The following is a 25,650-nucleotide window of genomic DNA, read 5'->3' as shown; positions in this document are numbered from 1 at the left end:
CAGCAGGAAGGTAAGCATACTGTCTTGCACCAGGACAGCTAAATGTTGCACTGGCTTGACTTAGAAAAAGCAGACAAAATTATGTCAGTGGCATGGGTCTTATGCCTCCTAGAATTAACTGCAGGTTATAGTAGTTTCTGCCCTTATGCCATTCGTAACTGAGGACCACAATCTACCCTGAAGCATTCCCACAGGTTTGGTCACAATCAGCTTCAGAACTTCTCAAAACACAACTAACACCTAAAAAATAAAATAAAACAAAATAAAATAGGGCAACATAACAATTTTTACTAATGCTAAACTTACTGTGCATCAAGAACTGGAAAGACAGCCCATTTGAGTGAAAGCATTTAGGAAGTACTGTGAAACTGCAAATGCAGAGATCTAATTTTTCAAATCACTTGGCTTGCTGTGAAGCAAGGAAAAAAGAATTCGAGGGAGTGAGCACATAAAAAAAAAAAAAAGCCATAAAAAGAAAAATTAGCTATGTGTAGGAGATTAACTTAAAAAAATTAACTAGACCACCAAGACAATTAATAGGTCCACTGATCCATATAACATTTTTCATTTGTAGTTCTTATCTTCCCCAGTCAGTGAAAACTTCAAATGGCAAATGAAGTGCCACAGCTATTAAATCTTATAGATTTCCAAAGAAATTTTTTGCCAAGGGATACTGAAATCCCAGGATTGCTTTCTGGCAAAAGAGGTAGTTCTCATCTGTATTCACTTGGTCCAAAAGGGATGTAGGTGCTTCATATTACATACATTTAATGCACATTAACAGCAAGGAGAAAGAACTAGCCTGGAAAGACATGTGGAATGAAATGCACTTGACAGGTCTGTGAACCTGACGATCTGAAACTGAATTAGCTTCAGCTCTCTAACAGCAAGGGTTATGATAATACCTGTATGCCTTGTGAATTGAGGTCCCTTAGAAAGTGTCTGTGTTTGCTCCCAGATACATCTTGCATCCCTCTACAGACCAGTGGATCTTACCTGCCTTGGAGGCTGCAGTCAGTAAATACTGCACATTTCTAAAAAATATTTCATCTTGCACAATTGAGTATCATATTAAATTTCAAAACTACTGCTCTAAGCAGGCTATTCAACACAAGCTCTGTTTTTATTCCAGTAGATTAACTCTCCAGCACACAAGGGATGTTAAGACACAAAACTGAGTTAATTCTACTGTCAAAACAGCAGCAAGACATCAGTCACTTTTGTGAGGTTTCATGCTATATGTTTAATAGTGTCCCAAGCCACATTTGAATACATTTATCATGTTCACATTTTACTTAGCTTAGCTAAAAGAAAAGACTTTAAGTAACCACAGAGAACTAATCAAACTTTCCCCTCTCCCCCCGTGAGGTCAAGCAGAATCTCTTTAATATGCTAGGATAAAGAGGGCCCTCTCCTTGGCTGAAAGTTAGCTCACCGAGATCCTGAAGAGACCTCAGAAGGACTAGAAAGTTTCATACAGCAAATAAGAAACCCCAAACAAAATTCATTAAAATTAGGCAAATTATCAGTTTGACAAATTCAGTTTGGTATTGTCTTAGCTCACACAACATGTACTTGCAAAGTTAAGGAACTCCTCAAGCATATTCCTAAAGAAAATAAAGCTTTGAGAAGAGATTCAAGTTCTACTCATCACTGCTCAGTTTCTACTTTAAGAGATCCTAAAGTGATAACGTGAAGGTGAGCATATCCTGCATTAAGTACGAAGATGCCATTATAACTAATCATACTGAAAAGAACTTTATTTGCACCTTCTTAAGTGATCACCCCGTTCTTGCCTCCTGGCTTTAAAACTGTGGTGTGCTGGTCTTGGGGATCTCAGAAAAAAAAGGTCACCAAAGAAAACCAATCTTCTTTGTCAGATACGACTTCATTATAAGTGTACCTAGAAAAAAAATGTTTCAACCTTCTACATTAAAGGCAGCTCAAATCCACTTATCTAGAGAAATCCAACCACTGTTTAATTAGGTCTGCAACTATCAGAAGCAGAAAAATACCCCCGTAAGATTTGCAAAAGCAAGATGCCGGGAAAGATAATGGCACAATTCACTGCTGGAAGCTAGCAGGGTACAAGAAGGAAGGGAGGCACAAGACATTCTCAGAAGCCTCAGCCATACTGTTCTTGGTTCTATTGTTTCTTGGTAGTGTTTGGAAGAGGTCAGTAGAATCTTGCTACTCAAGCCTGAACACTTGGCTTGCACATCCCCTTCTCTGTGTCTCTAATGCTTTCTCTAAAAATAGGTGTGTGTGGAGAAAACATGCCCTTTCCATCATCAATGCTATAGCAACATGCACAGTAGCATTTCAGCCTACAAGATTCGGAAATATTTTTCCAGAGGGACATATAGGGCTGGATTTTTGCCAAAGCACCTGTGGTTCCTATTGCCAGACAAGTGAAACAAAGATAAAAGGTGGCTAAATTTGTTCCCCCCGAAAATTCGAAGTTTAAAAAAGTGTATATATATTTATTAACACCACAACACTAGATATTCCAAGTACACCAGAGATCAAGTCAAGAACAGTGCATACTTAGAGGTGCACTAAAACCCATTTTTGATACCAATGAGCTAGTTACAAAGTTGTGACATATCCTATGTCACACTGTTTTAATATACAACTGAACATAGCCTGTATTCAGTGAAAAGCTAAGACAGGGTTTAAGGTTTATAGAAATCTTTCCTTCCATGATTAAAAAGCTTTTGTTTCAATAGCAAGTCATGTTTGTTCATGTAGAATGAGCTGAAAGAGGTTCAGTTTCATCTCAGTTTGCATGGACACACGCATCACAGGCTAAGGCTAATGAGAGACCTGAGGAGTCCACTGTTGGGATTTGGAGTCTTAGCTGTGCAAATCTACCAGTGCTTCAGTCCTGTCAAAACCTTGCATCAGAGCTGTTCACTGTGCTAGGCTTTCAAATACCAGATAGACAAGTGAGAAGAGCCACACAATCAGTTCACAATATTCAAGTGGCTTGAAAATTAGTTTCTGAAGCTGTTAGCTTTTCAAGGTGTAATGCACTGGTCTTTGTTGTTCAAGAACAAAGTGAAGATGAACAACTGATCCTTGTTTTACTTTTTCATGCTAAAGTTTTGTGGGTTTGTTTTGTGTTGTTTTGTTGATTGTTTTCTTTTTTAAACTCCAGTATATTCAAGATTAGGACTGGTTGTGAACCTTACGCTTTTCCACAGAATACCTTAATTCTCTAAGCTTCAAGAGCAAATAGAGAGAGCTGAAGTGATTAAACTGAACTTGTTTATGCTTCTTTATGCAGCTGGCAAGGAAAGCTGTGTCATGCAAGACATCATCCTATTGTGTTACTATACACATGCAACTATGGACAACATGCATTGAACTCAGATTTTATACACACAGGCCCTGGCACAACAGCAATATTACAACACCTAAACCCACATTTAGTCTCTGAAAAACTAATAACTTGCAGGGTTATTTATAGACTAATGGATTCTTTAGCACCTCCTATACCTAAACACCAAAATCTTTGGGAGGCTTAACTGTAAAGAAGATTCGACTGAAAATATTTCTAAGCTTTTTTTTTTTTAATTAAGAAGTGTACCAAGGATTAGTGCTTTAATCCAGAATGGTAAAAAATTAAAAACACTCCCCAAATATCAGCCTGTGTCTATGTCACATGTGAAGGTAGAGACTGGACCAAAACACCTTCTGCTAGAAAGTACGTGTAGTAAAAGTAAAGAGACAAAGAAACAGCTGTAGGAGTTCAAAACTCACCTAGCTCAGCATCTTAGATCTGACAGGAGCTATAAGAAGATGCCAACAGGAAAGCGTAAGAATCAGGTAAGCTTATTTTGTTACTTTCTTGTTACCATGTCCAATACTCTAGCTACCTACGATGCAGACATCCTTAGGAAAGCTTTGGACAAAGCAAAATGGAAAGAAAACACCTACATGGAAAAGAAGGATGTAAGTATAGCAGAGCATACGTTTAACACCCACCCCACCCCCACTTCAGATAAATCACATTTATTACTAGCTGTAGTGCATGCTTACTTAACACACACCCTGGAAGTTGTAGCTGTAGCTAATGCCACAGTTAAAATAGCATTCCACATGTACTTACACTGCATCACGGGAGGCACCATGCAAAAGCAGCAGCTCAACAATGCTCACATGCCCATTCTTGGCAGCATCATGAAGCGGCGAGTCGTTCTGATACCCCGTAGTATTCACTAGCGCCCTGTGTTGTAGCAACAGCTCCACCACTTCTCTGTGCCCATGATTACATGCCTCGTGCTGGTTGAGTAAAGCCATAGGAGAAGAAACCCAAGTGAAACATAATTTAGAGCAAGGACTTCTGTCACACAACAAATTCATTTTCAAATGCCTCTCAGTAGATGGTGGGGGAAGGTGATGCAAGGATACTGCATTACATTCCTGACATGAATTAACCTTGGAACCTAGCCCTAATAAAAAGCACAGAACAGAACTGAACAAAGGCCAACTGCGTGCAAATTAGACTATGGAGAACAAAGCCTCCCAGATTACAGACCCTGTCAAGAGTATTCTTTGGAAAGGAAGAAGTCACAGTTGAAAAGAACCTTTTGTTTATTTTCTGCAGTTCAAGTGAGCAAGTTTTTCATTCAACTACTTGATATATTTCCAAAATGGTAAAAAACACTGAGGACATTAAGAACCTCTAAAATATACACACTGTCTGCAACCAATTATTTTCTAGTTACCATAGTTATCTTTTCTGCATTTGCAGAACTGAAGGCTGATAAGATTTCTTGGCATGCCCTACCCCAGCAAAGGAGAGCTGGATTTGGGCAGGTCAGTATCAGTAGTTGTGAGTAAATTCTTTTAAACTTGCTTTTTGCCACTTACTCACTGTGCACAATCTTTTTTGTCACCAAAATGCATGTGAAGGGAACTAACACATGGGAGAGGAAAGGAGGGATGAAATGAAATGTGATTAGAAGACAGATGACAGAAGTCTCCAACACTCACCAGTGGCGTCCAGCCCGCATTATCTTTGACATTGGGATCTGCCCCATTTTTCAGCAGCTGTTCAACAGCTGCTAAGTCACCCTAGATAGGAAAAACACATAGTTATTAGAAAGCAATGGAGAAAATACACAAAGTCAACAAAAAACTAAGAGATACAGAATTATACATTTAGCTGCAATAAAAAAAAAAATGTAATGATACAAGTCTTCCATTTAGATGTTGTCAGGATAACAAAAGCTCAACTGGTTTCGAGGCCATGGTTTATTGTTACTGTTCATTCAGAAGCACCTACACACTTTACACAAATACATATTGTCAGATAAAAATGCACATAACAGACTTAACTCAGAATAAATGGGCAAGTTTGTGCTGACTGCAATCTGTCCACTAGAGTAAATCACAAGGATCAAAGTCAGGAACATTTACTGAGAATTTCCTTGTCCTTCAGATTGGATTTTTTTCAAACTAATCTAAATAACTGGCTAAAAATATGCTTAGGTGAAACAAATTAATAAGCCTGACAAGTCTTAAAGCAAAGAAAGAGAGTTTTATTTGACATTGCAACTTTTCCTCGTGTTGAATCTCACTGACACTTTCTCCGACAGTTGTTCTACCCAAATAGTTTTCATTTGCTTTTTGTAAGAATGCTATATTCTATTTTTAATGTAAGCAAGCGAACGTATGTGGAAACGGGTAGAAACTGATGCAGGGATTATGAAGACAGGGCAGAGTCTGTGAAGAGCCTTTTTAAGAGTGACAGAGGTTCTGACACTCTTAAAAAGGCAAGTATGAGAGACAAAGTTGGTAACAGATTGAAGCATATATAGATGCAGCTACAAATAAGCCAGGTGAAGCCTCCTGCAGAAGCTGAGGCACGTAAGTCTCTGTAGTGCAGGTCTTCTTAAAAACAGCTGGGAAAAGTAACCCAAAGAGACTAAAATCAAACAGACTCTGAGGCCCTTCTCCTTTCACAGCACCGTCTGCACCCCAGCATGTCGGTAATTCAACCTTACTTTGTGCCATGCCAGCCAGTTCCTGCTGTTGGCACTTGTTACTACAGGGCAGCAATTGCAGTGGTCTGCCCTACTGGAAGAGGCACCATGAATTCCGTTCCAAAACTTATGCTAAACCCTGGGAACAGACCAAAGGAACGATGCACCTGCACTCTTACAGATTAGGAGCAGTCATGCACCATTTCTCAGCTGATGGTGTAACAAGGGAGAAATGAGATTGCCAAGAGTCACCACGTGACCAAAACCTACATAAATAATGCAAGCTTTTCAAAGGCTAAACTAGTACAGTAGGCCTCAAGTTTCTGCATGGTTTGTCACCTATGCCCCAATTATTTTTATTGTAGGTTTTGCATGTGCATTTTTGTTTTATTTTGTTTTTTCAGTATCCATACTAACCAAGCATTTCAAGATAACTGCTAACACTTTCCCTAGACCAGGGTATTGTGATCCCCAGTGAAGAGAGTAAATACAAACTGGTATCCAGCTCTTGTGCCCTTGGCCAAACTTGCAATATGTAAAATATTAGGACCTGGATGGTGAAAGAGAAGTTTAATCCATGATATACAGAAAGTTCCATGCCCTTAAGTAGTGGCAAGTCAGGAATTCCTAGCTGTTACTCCACAGCATACCTTAGAAAAAGTAAGAGAATTTTAAATCAGGCTTTAAATACAACAAAAATAAACTTAATCCCATTTGTTGTCAAGAAACGCTTTGGAAATACAAAATAGCTTTCTTCTTTAGTTGGAGAAAACATTAAGACAGACTGCTCAGCATTAATAAATCCTGCAAGCAACAACTGTAAATTCAACATTCACCCCCCAGAAAAATGCTGACAATAACCAGCTTTACAACAGTCAAGCAAATTAACACATCAGAGAGATATTTCATGCATTATATTCACAACCTAGGTGTCCCAACAAAATGTTGCCTTTCTAAGCAATTAAAGAATTCTAACAGCAGAGTATTCTTTATGGTTGCAAGGTAACAGACATGCATCAAATCTGAAGAGTCATTCAGAGGCAGCTAAGACAGTCCTCAGCATTAGATCTTTCTGTACAGACAGAAGATACAATTATCCATAATGAGCAAGATCTGAGCTTATCATTTCAAGTTAAGTTTGCAAACATGTACAGCAAGGGTTTGACATTTCAAGAGTACTCCTTTAAAGCAGTAAGCATAGCTAATAATTTGTGTGGGCATTAGGTAGTATCACAGCTTTTCAGAACTGTTATGTGAACATTGATTTGTAAAATATCACTGCAGTTTTATCAAAGGAAATGTTGCTGGTGTGGATACAAGCACTGACAACATCCACAGACTGAAACCCAGGTCTATCTCAAGATAAGAAGATTGGTGTTTTGCTGTTTACAGAAGACAAATGTTGTCATCACCTCAGCTGTAAATGAGACCAGCAACTAGTAATGAGAGTGACAGAAAAGGAGGGGAAGCTGGTATGCCAATTGTACTGTGCAACAAATGTCTGCATGGGTGCTGTCAGTCAGGATCACAAGAGATGTGTTAATAAAATATTAAAAAATGGCTTTAAGATGAAAAAGGGTAGGTTTAGATTAGATATTAGGGAAAAAAATCTTCAGTATGAGGGTGCTGAGGTGCTGGCACAGGGTGCCCAGAGAAGCTGTGGCTGCCCCATCCCTGGCAGTGTTCAAGGCCACGTTGGACACAGGGGCTTGGAGCAACCTGCTCTAGTGGAAGGTGTCCCTGCCCATGGCATGGGGTTGGAACTGTATGAGCTTCAGGTCCCTTCCAACCCAAACCAGTCTATTGATTCTATATGATTCAATGAAAATTGTTCATAGCTAGGAAAACACACCAGTTGTCCACTCAGAGGCTATCTAGTGAGTTACCGGAGAGTGAATATTTAGTTCAAATAAGCGAAAGACTAAATTTGAAGCAGCAGATCCTTAGCAGATGCGTGTTTTACCAAGTCCCTCCTGCAAGAAGGATCACTACCATCTGACAGTGATCCAAGAGTAAAAAAAGTGCAGTTAACACATTGAACAGTTCTATCAAAGTTGATAGAATTACTCACATTTAAAAGTTTATAAATGTTTTGATCAAGTCTAAGAAAGAAAGAGTAAGGACCTAGCAGGGGCAAGTCCCAGCCAGAAATACCTATATGCCATATTATCTTTCCTCCACAAGTAAGAAAGCGAAAGAGGCTACATCTATTAGCACAGAATTACTAATTCACACATGCTTCATAAAGCTTTGCTTTGACTAATAATGAAATCAGCTTTGTACATTTAGTGCCTTGAGTTTCCTTGATCTAGCAAGGCCACCATAAAATCACCAGTCCCAAATACAGAATCATAACCATACCAGATACCAGGAGGAGCCCTCACAGCTTGTGTTAGTCTGTGGCAACAGCAGAGTGGAAATGTTAACTGTAGATAGTACTTGTTCAGAAATGGAGAATTGGACAAATACCAGGTAGAAAAATGCTAACATTAACAATTCACAGGGAAGTGTTGATTTTTAAATCTCATTATCCATGAAGGATTACAACAAGCTTCTGAAGAGGCAGAAACTACTGCAGAATGTAAAATTATCTGTTTGGAAGAAACAAAGAAAAGGACATTTTAAGCTCATAACAAAGCTTCTGTACAGTGACAACACAACAATGCAATGGGTTTGCTTTTCCTCTGCTGTAGCTTAAGGAAGCTCTAGGAAAACCATACAAGCAAGAAAGGCATTGGGGCCATCTGTTGGCAGATCTAGAAGACAGCATTAGCTTACACAGAGAAGGGTATTTACACAGCTTTACAAACACTTCTGTCCCAAGGAGAATTAAGTTCCTGCAGACACAGATGGCATGAGCCCAGCAAACCAGCTCATTTGGCCTAGACAAGGTTTTTTGGTTTGCTCTTTTTCCCTTTCCAAGTCAATTGTGTCATGATTTTAATGCAGACAGATGGTTAAGAACTGCAAGTGTCCTCTCAACCCTATTCTAGAGAGGTTTCTTTTTCCCCCCATTTTACCCTTTACTGTTTGCATTAACCGTATTTTCCACCCAAAAGTCACATTTAAATTAAGTTAATGCAAACTTATTCTACCGGTTCAAAAGGGAGAGGTGCAAAGAATTAGGGCAGTATATTAAGATGAAGCTAAAAACCTGTACCACTTCAACCACTTCTCCCTTTAGTTGCAAAGGTAACCAAGTGACATCAATTTTTAGGTCAAACAAACAAACAAAAAACACCATTCAAACCCAAATACATTTGCTTGTTTGAGTTATTGTGGGGGCGGGGGAGGAAAACTAAGTTATTTACAACTCCTAAATGGTCAGAGAGGACAAATATGAATTACAAAGTGCTTGTCATAATTGTGAATGCTGCAACCAACTATTTCCAGGAACCAGCAAGTTTCTCACCTCGAATTTCTCTGTATTTATTCCCTAGCCAGAAGACCATTTATTAACTAAAAAGCATAAATGTAGCTATGGTTAACCTTTAACAAAAAGAAAAGATTCAAGAAGTTTAACCCACCTTGGAAACAGAAGTAACTACTAAGTATTATTGAAAAAGAAATGGCAATTTGTTTCTAAGCTTTCAAATCAACACTCAGGAAGATGGACTGCCTTGACTCATGGCCAACTTTCATACTGAAACCATCACAGTGCTTCATATGTGTCTTATGCTACCAGCTGGATACTACCATAATGCTACTGGATATGCTACTGGCTGGATAGTACACCTGGGCTGCTTACCATTCCTGTAGCATTTGGCTTTAACATCAAAGAGTCACCTTTAGAGATTAAGTTTCTTTCAGCACAACTCATGTCTCTAATAAAATGGATAGCATACACACAGCTAAGTCACCTGCCACACAAAATCACAAGGTCTGGACAAAAAAGACCTTGGATCAATGGATGCATCCAGTCACTGTGAAGCAGCTGGCAGGAATGATGCTGACCATCAGGCCACTGCCTACTGCTCAGGGGAGGCTGGAGGTGCACCATGGACATGTGTCACCCAATGAAAGACCAAAACACATACCCATCTGGTACCAAAAGTGAGCAACTACACATCTGAACAGGTCAGACACCCGGGAAAAGATCTATAAAGCTTTTGGATGTCACCCATCCCATACTCACAAAGCCACAAAATCTTCTTTCACCCTCATTTCCAGTGTGCTATTAACTGGTAACAAAGCAATAAATAGGAAGAACAGTCTCACAGGCTTGGGAAGAATTATCTAGTAGTTATTACAGTGTTAAGTATAATGAAGACCACATTTCAAGGCTGGATTGGACGGGGCTTGAAGCAACCTGGTCTAGAGTAAGGTGTTGCTGCCCAGGGCCGACGGTTGGAACTAGATGATCTTAAGGTCCCTTCCAACCCACACCATTCTATGATTCTATGAATATGAGGAGTCCAGCACAGCAGGCTAGCCACAGGTGAAGCCTTTATGACGGCCCTCCTGGTCAGCTGTCAAAACTAAAACGTCCCTGGAACAGGAAATAACCAAAACTGGTCCCAAGGCTTCTCTGTTTCTCTGGACTCAGTAGACGCTCTGCATAGATGAAGCTTTTTCTTTCCTCAGAACAACTTTCTAAATGCTTCTAATTCAAAGCATAAAAATCAAAGCCTTCTCCCAGCTACCTCCCACCCATAGCTGTTACCCTGTTGCACTGCAGTTCTCTATTCTTCTTCCTGGAACCCATAGCGGCAGCAATTCCACACTGTGAACTGCCCCATCATCTCCCTTGTCAATGCAGAAGAAATGTAGGCACAATCAAGACCTGAAATCAGTTTGGTGGTACAGCATTTTGTAGATTTAAGACTCTCTGCTAACTAGCTAAGTAGCACCATGTAGTATTTTTAATTGTCACATAAGAGCCAGTCCTACGAACAACTTGTATTTTACTGTAAAATAATTCCTATATGAAGAGCTGTTGACTGGGCAATTTCCCACCCGTTTAGAATATTAGGAGTGCAATAGGTCATGCTTTGTATTTTAACTAATTGCAAGTTTTACCTTTAATGACTATGAAGGAAGATAAATACAACTGCTGTTTGCTATGGGAAGAGCCACATTTATTTAACTTGGCATTAAGTTCATCCACACTAGAACCTTTCTTGAGAACCATTTTGATTTCAGTAAGTTAATAACTAGTACTACTAAACAGGGACAATCCCTCCGAATCATTTGAAACAGCACAATACACTTAATTTTAATGCCCGATAATGTTGTTTATTATCTCTTTTAAACAAGGAAAAAAAAGGAGAACTCAATTAGCTTTAATTAAATTCAGGGCATTAGACCCTAACAGCTAATGAAAATAATACAGATTTATTTGTATAATTAATGAAGTCCCAGAGAATTAAGACTTTATTTCACTTTGCGGGGAGGGTAGCAGCTACAAGTCTGTTTCCCATTACACACATGGGAAAACATTACTGGCTGTGGAAAGAACAAGATAAAAAAATCACCTATAAAACAAAACTGGATGAGAAATAGTTCTTCCAGAAACAGGAAAAAACGACAGGGCTATTTTGGAAAAAAATCCAAACACCCCACAATGAGAATATACATATAGTATAAAGCCTAGTATTTTCCAGAGCAGTTTCTTTGAGAACACATATCTGTCAGTTCCATGGCAGGGTTCCTACAATTTACAAGAATGATTTAGAAATACACAGGTTACACGAGATAATTGCACACAAAAAACCCAAGTTTTCTTGCAATTGCCCCACATCCCCAGCAGATTTGTGGCAATTAAACACTCTCATTTCTTGCTCACTGCTTCACAAAGCAAAGAGTTACCAAACCTCATGACCTCAAGCCCAAGTCCTCACATCATGCTGGCTTGAGCAACTTCATCTTAATCCACTTGAACATGAACTAGTAACTGTGCCTACATCTACTGGCTACTAAGGGATGCAGCAGCTTCTTAGGAATGCTGTACTATACCCGTGAATAAGCTACATAACCAGAACCAAGAGCACCACAAATGAAAGGAGATCATCTGTAAAACCTCCTTCTATAGATGAGGAACTGAGGTTCAGAGACATAAGAACAACTTTCTCAGAGATGCAATGGAAGTTTAGCAGCTGGAAACAAAAACTATGACTATAACCAAAAGACCATTCTCTTTGCCTTATTCTAGTTACATTTAAAAGAGAGTGGTAACTTTGGTATCACCCTGAAGCCCTCCCCACCCAGTTAAAAAAGCCTTTACTAATGAGCATCTCAATGAACATAGAATGGAAGGATTAAAACCACTGCAGAACTAACAAAGAACAGAAGTGACTTTCTATTTTAGCCCAGTAATTATAAACATTAACTGACAACACCAAAATTAATGCACAGACAGGACTGAAAAAACCCATTCATGTGTACACTGCTACTGCCTACTCTGCAGCTGGAGGTCAACGTTTCAGCTCACTGCAATGGCTCTATCCCTTTCTCAGAGAGGGCTGCACCACTGCCAACAAGCAGTACCAGCTACACCTCTCCACTTGGAGAATGAAAACTTCTTTATCCTTTCTGTCTATAGAATGAACAGTTTCATTTTTACTCATTTATCTTCAAAATGCTTTGCAATGAAAAAACCACTCTACTGGCGTATGACTGCAGAAATGCTCTGTTTTCTTAGGTTAAATACTTCTTTGGAACACAAGTATCAGACATATTGTGCGAAAACTTGTCAAGGTAGGTAATTTTGTCTTTTTAGAACCAGTCAGTCATGACAGTATTCCTTACAAATTCCCAGAAAATCATGGAAGAATAATTTGCAAACAGCGCTTTAATAAAGAGGAATATACAAGACTTACGACAAAAGGTAGGAAGAGATCTATCCTTTAAAGCTCTTGAGTCCTATGCAGACAATGTTTCATTTTCTCTTCCTAATTCTGTATTAATGGCATAAAGTATGAGATTTGAACTCAGCTTAGTTCAGCTGCCACATCCATTTAAAAAGGTCTCGTGCAGCAGAGTGGCTTAACAGACTGCCTTTGAAAGAGGACACAGTTATCAAGAACAGCCTTTGTCTCCACAAATAGAAGTGCTATATAAATGTCAGGATGCTTACAGGTGAATCAATTCTTCCAGTATAGGTAGGTTATTAACCACACGGTATTTCTACATTATGATTTAACACAAAGTACATTTAAACTGCCAGACTACAAACTCTTTGAAATGACCTCTCAAAAGAGAGTGCTGTATTAGTGCATCTGATGAGTTTAGCTGTAAGCACTCAACTTAGCCTGCCTGCTTTTACATAGCAACAGGGAACGACAGCCCTTGCAAAGAGCAAAGCCACGATGTTCTACAACAGCAGGAACTGGCCAAGATAATAACAGCAAAATGAGTGACAGTTGTTATTCCAAAAATAACACTGATGCGACATAAAAGTGAAGTCCACTGAGAACACCCCAACTCTGTCCCAATTCTCCCATCCCCAGGATCTCTGAGGACAGCATGCACGGAGCATAGGGCTCAGCATGGGAATCACAGGGTGCAGCATTTTCTTACTCTTGAGCCAACACCTGCATCAGGTGGAGGATCTCAAAGATTATATAGCAGGTAATGTCAGTGAAGGTTGTGTAGAGTTATCTTGATGTAGATAATTCAGGTCCTGTCATGGCTGAGTTACCAGCTCAAGTTAAACTGATCAAGATCACTGAGTAAGATCTGAAATACTTAGCTACACTCCTTATGACTATTCACAGAGACAGCTTTCTGGCCAAAACATTTGAATGCTAATCTCTTCCTAGAACTCACAGGGATAACTGACACTGTAGTACATTAAGTTTCTCAAGTATAACCATCTTTGATCATTCCAATAGTCACTTCTTTAAGAAATCGGAGATCAGTTTGGAAACTCACCAATAAATCTAGAAGAGCAGAAAATGAGATTCCCCCCATCCCCCAAAGTAGGATGTACTGAAGTAACTAATTTCCAGGATATTTTTAACACAACATTGTCTTTTTAAACCTCTATTTAAAGTTGAACTAGAAGATGATAGTCCTACCTTGATGGAAGCAACATGGAGTAAAGTCTCTCCTTTGTAATTTCTTCTGGCAATTGTGTTACCACCAGGCAACTTCAACACAGAAGGACTGGGTGGTATTTCTACTTGATCAGAAGTCTTAGAAGTAGATGGGGTAGAGGGAGATTCTGAAGGACTATTTGTTGCTTGAGAGACTGCAGAGCTTCTTGTCTTAATTAAGGTACCAGTGAGTTTGGATACAGAGGAAGAAACCTGAACTGGTGTCTTGTGTTCAGTCACTGGGGAGACGGGGCTGCCCTGAGGTAACTCCTCTAAGCAATCTGCCTGACCAACTGACTTCCCAATAATGCTCCTCTCAGTTCTTCTTGGTCTTTTAGACTGAGAAGCATCTGGAAGTCTGGATTGCTCCCTTCCACGTTTTAAAGGTGTAGCTTCATTTTCTATTGACATTGATGTCTCTGTAGTACAATTTTTTTCCTTGCTGACTTGTGGAAGGCACACAACCTCGTTGTTGTCTTTATGCTCTGAGGATTTTACCTGTGGCAGTATTCCCACATTTTCTGTATTTTTGCTGGAGACAGCTTCCTTTGCAGACTCCTGCTGGACTGTCTCTTCAGGGCTATTTGATTCCGGAGTGCACAGGACTACTGGTTCAGTGCAGATGGTCACACACTTCTCCTTAAGAGTCTTCTCCTCAACTCTTCCTTTCTGCTCAGGCTTCTCTAAGCTCCACACTTTGTTAATGTCTGCTAGACGTTTCTTCTTCATCTTCTTACTCTGTCTCTGTGTTGGCTTTTTTGTCAGGTTGGAGGGCTTTTCACGGGGAGGGGAAGAAATGAAATCATAAACTGAAGATGTATCTTGACAAAGGTCATCGCTTTTAGTCTTAGGGTGACTCTTATTCACGATGCATCGAATCTTCCTACTTCTTGGGCTGAACCACATTTTTATCTCTTCCTTCTTATTCTTTTGTCCAACATCTGAGCCAGTTGGTGTGGACATACCTTCTGTTGAATCTAAGTGCAGCAGGGAAGAGGAAAAGTTTATAGAGTACTCTTCAGTAGAGCATCGCAAAGATTAAAAAAAATCAGAATAACTGTAATAACTGATGAAGTGTTACTAACTGCAACCTATGAGTGCCTTCATTTCTTCTGAAAGACACATGTAATGGCTTTAAAACAGCTGGCAAGGTCACATGCCACTCTGGAGTTCAGGGATCCCAGTGCAGCTAAAGCTACCCACTAGGCAAGCAAGCACTCTAGTAGAGAAATTCCTTCAATAGCCTGGGTTCACAACACAGCACATGCACAGATTTCTGTCCAGGTTAGAGACAGGAGAGAAGCTGGTTCTCCTACTGAGGTTTCGCTGGACATAGGTTTAGCAAAGTGGTCTGCGCGCACACGAAAGAGCAGAAAGAATGTTCTAAAAAAAAGATATTACAGTTCATGTGAAGATGAACAGGAAGAATAATTGCAAGCAAGCAAGCAAATATAACATCCTTATAAGAATGTTGAACGTTCCTGAGAAATTTTGACTGATTCCACAGATACAGCAGATGAATCAGAGCAATATACAGAAAAAAACCGGTAAGTAATTGTGTCCTGTCATTGGATCCTTTACCCCTTGGTAGTAAATAATTCCAATGAAGCTAAACCTTTTGATGATCTCAAACATTTATTTAAAATATGTGGTGGAGCAATTTTTTAAGTCACATCATCCAGCAAATTACAAATCAATAACCAAGATGAGAGAGGAATATCCTGTACTCCCAGTGCATGAAATAACAGCAGAGACCAAGGGCTATAAATGGTGTTCTCAATGGCTTAAGAATAAATTAAGGAGCATAAAGTGATCTAAGTTAGACATCAATTTAATCTGACAACAACTCTTTCAGTGCAAAAGAACTAACGGATTCTTTACAGATTCCTCCTCAAGATGTTATTTTAGGTTACTTGCACAAGTCCTCTGAAGTCAACACAGAACTCATTCTTTCTGTTGCCTCCAACCTCAGGGACCACCATTCACAAGTCTTGGTGATTTATAGTGATCAAACACAAAACCAGTATTAACTTTGCCTAGTGAGGCAAGTAGCGTGATTTATTTTTTTTAACAGAACTAAGACCAAGAGTCAAACATTCTTTAAATAAACTACACAAAGTCTTGATTATTAAAAGTGACAGACACTGACTGCAAGAATAGATTACTTTCACTTCAGTGCATTAACTTTCTACAGATAATTTGTTTTTCTCCATACCTTCTCTTCTATTTTTGGTGTTAGTAACTATAGCCTGTTTTCCACAGCAAGCTGTGACAAACTCACAGGCAGCAGAGTAGTCCCAATCCCTTAGCTACAAAAAAATGTTTGAAATCTCACTTAGAACTGTGTAGCTAATAACTCAACCCCAAGAATAACGTGTGGTTTTCTTTTAAAGCAGCATTTCAAGGTTAAATGGTTCCTCAATCTTGATTGAAATTACCGTACTTGCCTCTTGAATTAAAACACCCTGCACATTAGATTTATCTAGAAAACTATGTAAGGTGTCAGACCAAAAGCGTCTTTAAGACTATAGCTTGAGGATAGCTAATCAATCATTCAGGTATCTAAAGATAATGAAGTACAGAACTGCAGCTATTTGGTTTTCCTGCAGAGCTGGGCTTGATGCAGAGGAAAAAAAGCACTGAAATCGAGACTGAAATCTTGTGACTAGCTAGCCTTCAGAAAGACATCCTACCCAATTTCATTCTGACAATCACATCTAAAAAAAGGAAGAGCTTGATTGCAAACAGATGCAAAATATAAACCACAGTTACTATTTACTTGTCTTGACTTCACTGTTTATACAACTAGCAGATTTTCTTCTAAAATATTTACCTTGCTAGAACCATCAGTCATCTCCAAGTAAAGAGCAAGAATAAAATCAGCTTGCAGAAGTAATTTAAGCAACAATCTTGTGATGGCCAGAATTCTTTTTGATGTGTATAGCACAGTAAGACTTTAAAGTCCAAGTGACAAATTCAATCAAAGGCACTGTCTTTCAGAAGTATGATCTAAAGCAGCATAACACAATGAAGTATTTACACTGGAAGCTACATATATGCCACTTATGGCAGCAAGGAAGCTTGTGAGAATTTAACCACAAGGGTTCTTAAACTGATTGTTCATTACTGGTCGCTCAGTAAGGGCTTCCTAGTCAGGTTATTAAAAATCTGCTGAAATAAATACTTTCCCAGGATTATTCTTCCTCACATGCAACCACTTCAGGTGTAAGAGTATGTTGGATGTCTTAGAACAGGGAATCACTCAAAGAACAGGATTAAAAGGCCATGCATACTGTGGAAGAGATCTGTCACATCAAGAGGCCACTCAGGACATCTTCATGGCCTACTGGAGGAGAAACTGCAGTTGCTGCCAGGGAGTGGCAGAAAATGTCTCAGCTATTCTTCGATGACTCCATTCATTAGAATACTCTGTAGCTAACACCAACTTCACCTGAACAGTTCTGCCTAGTACCCACAAAAAAAAACCATTCTTACGCTGCCCTTTTCCTCCATTTCCAAAGTGTACAAGGTAAGGAGTAGAAGTAATAAGGACAAATGGCCAATCTACACTGCCTGAAAATCTAATCTTTTGATGGACCCAGTACTGTGAAAGAGAGAGAAGAGACACAGTGCTAAGAAACTGAAAGGAACTTCTTATGGCTTAATATGTAAATGCTAATTTATAAGAAGAGGCTATTATCTGGTAGCTAAGTGCATTCAGTTAAACTAACCTCAGTGAAAACTGCTCTTTGAAAAATCAAACCAAAGGCACTCTTTGCTGTCTCCAAGTTGGAAGCCAAGAGACTGTCTCAACTAGAATGGAAAAATTACTACATGTGATTAAGATTTAATTGTCTTTTTAATACCTAAGAAGCATCCTCCCAAAATTTTTAGAGATGCATTGAGACAAGGTAGATCAGTAAAATATGCCTTAATAATTCTAGATTTTAAGCATCTGGAACAGCGTAAAGAGTACTCACAGTAACAGTATTAGAATCAGCCTATAATATGTGGAGTACGTTTACTCTCCATTACCTATTAAATATAACATTCATATACATAAAATAGTAACCGAATTCTTTATAAATTACTGATCTGCACATAATAAGCACAAGTTTCTTAATGCTGACATTTAACAGAGTTGAACTTCTGAGTATTAAAAGGCTTGAGAGCAGACAAAAGTACTAGGAGATACACAGTGCCCTGCAACTAGAAAGCTACATCTCCAAGTTCTGCTGTAGTACAGTAACAGACTAGAGCAGGGGAAAAAAGAAAAAAAAAAAAAAAAAAAAGGCAATTAGAAAATGTGGTTTAGCTATCATTAATCTGCATCAAAAGAATATAATGATGCACATTGTGTGCCTTTCAAATTATTCTTTATTACGGGTTTCAGAACAGAAGTAGAGAAATCTCTTTGACAAACTAGTCTCTTATTAAAAAATCAAAGGCAAGTGCTTTAGTACCATCTGTGCAACATTAGTGCCTTCACTAAAGAATGATTATTTTGCAAGTTAAGTATTCAACACAGGGGGGAAAAAGGGAGAAATTCCAGCTATTCAAAACCACATCTTTAGCTATTATGAAAAATGCCATAACATACGCGAAATGCAACGTAATCGGTTACAACAGGAGTTCAACATCTTCTCTTCCACATCAGTAAATGTGAAACTAAGTTATGACACTATAAAGGCTAACCAAAAGTTAACCTCTCCTACTGTCCACCTGCATCAACATGATCTTAGGAAGCTTTGACCAATACCTGCAAGATCTAGCTCTGTATGAGAAGGAGAGGGAATGCTTGACTGAAGCAGATAATATTATAAATAAGGTAAAAATCATCTATAAATTGTTTTGTGAATACTTAAAACAATTTCTTCTTTTTGAAGAACATCACATAGAAAAATCTGAAGTATTTAGAATTTCACTTTCAAAATCACAACTGTAAATCAACCTTCTTCACCTTAACTACACTTATATGTTACGTTCATGATTCAACAAGTTCTTACCAATTACCCACCTATGAAGCCTATCATCCCAACTTCAATTCTCAAGATGGCTTGAACTCTGAAAAGCTAAAGCTAAGGGTTTTGAGCTGCAGACATCCCATCTATGAAGCCTGACAGGCAGTTAGCTTCCTATTACTCCCATAAAGGTACAACACTAGGCAGTGAAAAGGTCATGCAGCTCTCCTCACCTTGCCACAGACTAAGGATATAAACAAGTGAATTAATTTTGAGACTCAGTGTTTGCTACCTGTAGTTTACATTTTCTAGTCAGTTTCAGGTTCATTACTTGCCAATTCCCCATCAGTCACCCCAGTACTATTCTGTAGTATAATTTGCTGTCCTTCCCTTCAACTTAAAGTATTAGCTGGTTTGTGCAGTCTTTTCTGAGTTAACTGCTGCTCCTTTTTAGATCACACACACTGTCTATAAAAAGCTATGCTCATCCCAATGGAGTGCAAAGTTAAGATCCCTCTCAGATCTACTGTGGAATCTCAGGGTACAGGGATTTTTATACTTGAAATATTCAATAAGTGACTTTAACCCTATCCTCTTCAGTCACTGCAGTTCTGTGGGTTTTTAAAGACAACACACACACTTGCTGTGTTCACTAGGCCTGTTGTAGATAGTACAATGCATTTGTATTAGAAACCTGAGTGTCAACAAGGTTCTCAAACAGAAGCCTTGAGACAAGTCACAATTGTCTCAAAACAAGGCATGTAAATATGCAAAAGGGATATATAACAATATATGGAAACACTCCTTTTTCAACTGCTTGTCTTCCTTTCTTCCACAGACAGATTGATTTTTCAGTCTCTTTACTGGAAGAGAAAATACAATTTCTGACCTTCTAACAAAAAAGAAATTACTGTTGACAGGAATGTGGCAAAAATACAGTGCTTACAGAACATAAAAGCAATTCCTTAGCAAGAGAGGCCCTGATTCTCCCAACTCAAACATATTTCACTTTGTATACGTGAAGTTCAAGACATACATCTATGAGAGGTGACAGATTTGCCAGAGATGAGTGACAAAACATCAAACAGATTTGCTCTCAAAATCTCTAAAGCTACAGCATTTTGTGATTTGCCATAGTACAAGACATAACCCGCTGTTCTAAGGGGTGTGCCCATATACTTATGTATCCAAACCATTCCTTACAGTGACCTATCACCAACTCAGGAGGTTTTCCCTTCAACCTCAGTCTGAAATATCCAAAAGGCCATTAATACTTAATACACTCCAAACACTACAAGTTATGGAAAGTAACCTCCACATCAGTTCATAACTTTCGCTCTAAATGAAACACTCCTTTTAAGTGTGTCTCCTTTTAAGTCAGAAAGGATGAGAAAAATCACCTCATTTGTTCTGTGATATAGCTACATCATACTTTATTTTAGAAGAACCATAGGATTAAGTTTATTATTCAAATTCTAGTACAGTAAAACATCAGACCAATTTTTTAAGAGACAGTCCACCTGTAAGTTCTCCAAAACATCTAAATAGTACCTTCATTAGGGACTGTAGTGGTAGGACACATGGTAATGGCTTCAAACTTAAACAGGGGAAGTTTAGATTAGATATAAGGAAGAAGTTCTTTACAGTGAGGGTGGTAAGGCACTGGAATGGGTTGCCCAAGAAGTTGTGAATGCTCCATCCCTAGTGGTGTTCAAGGCCAGGCTGGACAGAGCCTTGGGTGACATGGTTTAGTGTGAGGTGTCCCTGCTCATGACAGGGGGGTTGGAACTAGATGATCTTAAGGTCCTTTCCAACCCAAACCATTCTATGATTGTAATATGACCATGTTTACATTTCAAATACTTTATTTATAGCATCACAAATAGCTTCTCTCAGAGATTCTCTCCCAAGCATGTTTTTAAAAGCCTTCACCACTTAAAATGCTTTCCTGAAATCCTATTTAAGCTATCACCTAAATCTCTATGCTCCAGAAGATTTAATCACAATAGGATTTTACATCTATAGAAAATGTACTCCTTTAGAGTTGGACAAAGGCTTCCAGCCTCCTCACTTAAATACATTTTCATGTCAATAAAAAGCTACCCCATAAATGAACATGAAGGTGCTGATGGGATTACATTTGGAAAAAGAATCTTTAAACAAATATATTAGCAAGCAACAATGAAGGAAGAATTTCCTTCTCTGTACCTGACAGCTAAATTAATGTTTTCTAAAACTTGGTATTATATAAAATGCTCCCCTCTGAGCTTACAGAAGAGACATAGATGCACCTATGCTTATTTCACTTCATTTTTTCCTACTTTGACAATCAGCCTAAAATTTGATAGAGAGATGAATTCCCAGAGTACAATCTCCGCAATCTTCTAGCAGTCAGCAATGACAAAATTCCATTGTAGCAGACTAGCTGATTGGTAGGGACCAGCAAATAAATGAGTTAAGACTTGCTTCCTTCTCCTTGTAGGCAAGGAACACAGACAATTTTTTCCATGTGCAAAAATCCTAAACTGAAAACTACTGGGACAGCACGCACGCCTCAGTGCACAAATACACAAAAGGCGAAAAGGCGAGAGAATATATGCATTAATCCTTTAACAGCCCCCCTCCCCCCAAAGATGTTTATACTGCAGAACATCACACATTTGTGCTCCCCTAAAGCACATGATATGACAACTTGCACCCCTGGTTTATGAAACTAACTGCCACGTGACTTGTGAATCTATCCAACTTTTGTCTAATTTTGGAAGACAGATTCTAATGAATTATGGACTAAGCCACTCATGCAGATTTCTTAGTAAAACAGATTCAAAGAACAAGCAATCCATACAGACAGTTCTCTTCAAATCAAATTTTCCAAACATGATTCAGAACAGCCTTTCAGAATGTGAAGCAGGGCTGCACTGCTCATTCTCTAGCAAGCCTGTGAAATGAAACAGAGCGGTCTGGACCCAGCAGCAGTCAGAGACCCAGGTTTGCTCTTACCTGAGGCGTCCGCACCCAGGAGATGCCGCAGCTTGCTGCAAAGCTGAATCATGTTATCGAGTTGCCGGTTTATCTGTGCATCTTGCACCCATGCTGGCATGTGGCACACTGGGCATTCTATGCCAACACAGTCACCCACACAAGATCTGAAAGTCAAATGTGACAATCCATTATTCAGCATAAGTTATCTACTGTACTCACTATCAACCTTTTCATACCCAAATGCTCAGCAAGAATCTCTTATTTGAGCATTGACAAACCACCACTGTAAAGCCCACATGAGCTAGTCACAAACAGAGGAGAGAACATATTTATTACAGCAAGTAAAAATTCATATTAAGCAAGCCAAGCTCAGAGCCTCATCAGGACACTGCATGAAAGACATGGTATCTTGTAACTCCCACTGACTCACAGGTTGATCCAAATTTTCAAGGTATGCTAATGCTCCATTGCTATTTTGTCTCCAGACAGGCTTGAAGTACTAAAACTGCACATCGTTCTGCACCTCAGCTAACTGTAGGGCTATTCTGCAGCCTTCTGTTTTCAGGCAAGTGACAGAAAGACAACCCACAGTAACCTATCATTTCTGCTTTTTCCTACTTAAAATTTTCTTGATATTGTGAAGTTTCACGTGTCTGAACACTTTTGTGCAAGAAGTCCCACGAGGATCTGCAGGCGTTCCGAGTATTCCATCACTTCTCTCTTACAGAGCATTTATATCAGGAAAAGATCAAGGTGAGGTGGGTGGGCAAACATTTACTCAATAAAGGTTATTTAACACTTGTTGCTTCTTAGTAATACTTCTCCCCCCATATGAGCCTATAATCTTTTATTTGATTAGTCCAGTGAGAAGACCTTAAGATTTGCCACCTGAACTGAAACATTCAAGGGCCATTGTTACATCTCAACTCCAATCTATCCTATTAAGTGCAGGTTATGATTTTAAATACCTAAGACTGAATTAATTTCAAAAACCTTACTACCACATAGCACACACAATTCCAGCACTGCTATTTAGACAGGAAGATTGAACTCTATACACCTAGACCCTTAACACATAGTCAGCTTGGAAGCTGACAATCATACGCTCAAAACTAGCAGCTTATCAGTGAACAATACCAGAGCTATAACTACCACCACTTTTCTTAAGAGTTATTTTCACATCTGTTCTCTTCACTGGCATCTCTCCCTCAAGCACCACGAAAGTATCATGGCTTCAGTTAATTTCAAGACAGGAAATCTGGTATGTAGAAATTGCTGCTAGGCACGTTTTGTGCTTTAACCAGCCTGCTCCGAACAGGCAAAGGACCACGTGGTTGAGACACTATGATCAGGAGACTGAAGTAGAATTCTTGGCTTTGATATATTCTAGATGACATTGACAAATCACTTGGAGCAAAGAAAGATAAGAACCAGCGTGGTCTCGTTCTTTAGGAAAGCTGGCCTCAGATTTCCATCTGTAAAAGGTAGCACAAAGGAAACGCAGAATGACTTTTATACCCTGACATTTCGTAATTACATCTAGCTGTTGGGTTTTTATAGTTAATGGATAATGACTGTAACTAACTTAGGAGAGTTACTCAGACAAAACTGCAGAAACCAATCTTAATAAATATCCCTGTCCATAATAAAACCCATGCTGAGGGAGAAACAGATACATTATGTGTGACCTGATTATTGCAGTTCATTAGCTTCACATATTTCACTGCATATATAAGAAGCCAGCTGCAGCCACTCACCCCACTCCTTCCTAGGCATTAATAAATGCCTGTCTTCAGCCGTGGAATCGAATCAGTTCATGTCAGAATACTGCAGATTTAATCCATGCTGCACCAAACTTTCTTGTAAACAAATTAATCTAAATTTCCTTAGGTTTATTTAAAAAATAGCCCCTATCCAAGACTCAGTCATCAAAGGACACATTAAATTAATGACTAAAAGGTCAGGAATGCCAAAAAGAGAGAAAGTATAACAGTAACTTGGTAAGAGCAAATAAACTCTTCTCCTGGAGTAAGAAATAGCTGCTAATGAGCTGCTTAATACTCATATTTGCTACTCTTTCCAACCTCATCAGTGCAAACTGCACCAAATTTTTTCTTAGAAAACTAAAAATAAAAAAATCTCAAACCCACAAAAGCAAAACAAAAAACCCCTCTTCAACAAACAGTAGGTGTTTGAAATCTACCACCTAGAATACACTGGGGTTATCCAAAATAAAACCACAAGGCCTTAGATGCCCAACAACTGAACAGTCATGTTTATTAAGCCACCCTTACACTACCTTTCAGCAATCCACACTATGTCTGTGGTAAAAGAACATTTTATAAGGTATTTTACAAGATAGATATGAACATATTTATAAATAACTTGTACAAGCTTCTGGGGGTTATTTCACGAAGTACAGATAGCAAAATTTGCTTCAGATGGCAGAACCATCTACAGCAATTGATGGCCAAAGCTGGGAAAGAACTCACATGTCTGCATTGAAATGAATAATTTGTGCATCTTTTAATATATCCATACTAGGGGGAAGAGATGCTGAGGGCATCTGTCCCATTATCAGTTAGTCCTTAAAAAGCAAGAAAATCTTTCGCCAGTACTTTACTCTTCAGGCCCTCAACACTTTAAGCTCCTGTAGGAAAGGTGCAGCTGAAGACAGTGAGTGAATGCTGGGTGGGAGGGAGGACTTTATTCTGCTTTTATTGACACAGTGACTACAGTATTAACGGGAGGCAAAGCTGAGTATCTAGACTGGCTTACAAGTAGAAGTTTGAAAGGGTCTACCCTCTCCACTATAACAAGCATAGGACTTTAATGTTCAGCTCACATCTGTACTGTCCAAAGAAATTGCTTAAGATACATGACTGATCTTTTAACTCTCACTGTTTGCATTTGGATGCCATGAAGAGCAGTGGCATACAGGACAGCCAGAAGGTTCCACCCAGTGGCTTCCCCAAATGAGGTTCTGGAGCATGCACATTTCAGACTCTGTACCTATTGCAGTGAGTTGTCCTAAGACAGGCCAAGTGACTACTTACTGCCTCCTCAGAACCGCCCCATTAGCAGGATGTTTCTAACTTAATGTAGCAGTTTTTAACGGCTCAGATTATTTGACAAACTAAGTAGAGGTACTCATGCTACCCCAACATGTTCGGATGGACATACAGGAACAGTTAGAGTGACAGATCAGGAGTGAAGCCATTAGCAGAAGACCAAAGCAATGACAAGCAACACCCAATCCGCTCAAGCACAGCAAAACCCCCTTAGAAACAGGAAGCACCTCTCCAGGCTGCTCTTTCTTGTTCGTTTTGAAGGGGGGAAGAGGAAGAAGTTTGAGATTACAATTAGTAGAATTAGGTTTTACCTCCTACTCCACCATAAGTAGACAACCCCCCACTCCCCTCCATCAGAGCGAGGGTTCCTTTCAACCTGACCAACCTCCTGAAGCCTAAACAAGCACTCGAAGAGCCCTTCGAAGTGCCGGCGGCCGGGGAGGGAGGGAGGCGGGCGGCCGAGCCTGGCGCACGGCGCTACTTACAAGCAGAAGACGTGCTCGCACTGCCCCAGGGACACGGGCTCCCGCAAGACGCCGGCGCTGTGGGCAGAGGAAGGAGAAACGCGGCACTTTTACAAACGCGGCACTTTTACACACGCGGCCTT

The 25,650-nt window shown here is 39.3% G+C and overlaps 1 protein-coding gene across 1 annotated transcript in view; it reads right to left on the bottom strand.

Annotated features, from left to right (window-relative positions):
- Positions 1-25,585, bottom strand: part of BARD1 (BRCA1 associated RING domain 1) — a gene marked incomplete at its 5' end in the record, with an annotated part of 44,580 nt that extends 18,995 nt beyond the window's left edge. Inside the window, 5 exons of the mRNA XM_010009910.1 lie at positions 4,115-4,287; positions 5,002-5,082; positions 14,012-15,006; positions 21,991-22,136; positions 25,529-25,585. Coding sequence (XP_010008212.1) covers positions 4,115-4,287; positions 5,002-5,082; positions 14,012-15,006; positions 21,991-22,136; positions 25,529-25,585 — 1,452 coding nt within the window. The remainder of the gene's footprint in view (positions 1-4,114; positions 4,288-5,001; positions 5,083-14,011; positions 15,007-21,990; positions 22,137-25,528) is intronic.
- Positions 25,586-25,650: the final 65 nt, after the last annotated feature.

The sequence above is a fragment of the Nestor notabilis genome, unplaced genomic scaffold (assembly GCF_000696875.1).
Source record: "Nestor notabilis isolate BGI_N333 unplaced genomic scaffold, ASM69687v1 scaffold13372, whole genome shotgun sequence".
Classification (NCBI taxonomy): Eukaryota; Metazoa; Chordata; class Aves; order Psittaciformes; family Psittacidae; genus Nestor; species Nestor notabilis.
Note: the sequence above shows the minus strand (reverse complement) of the source record. Positions and strands in the feature narration are given on the sequence as shown.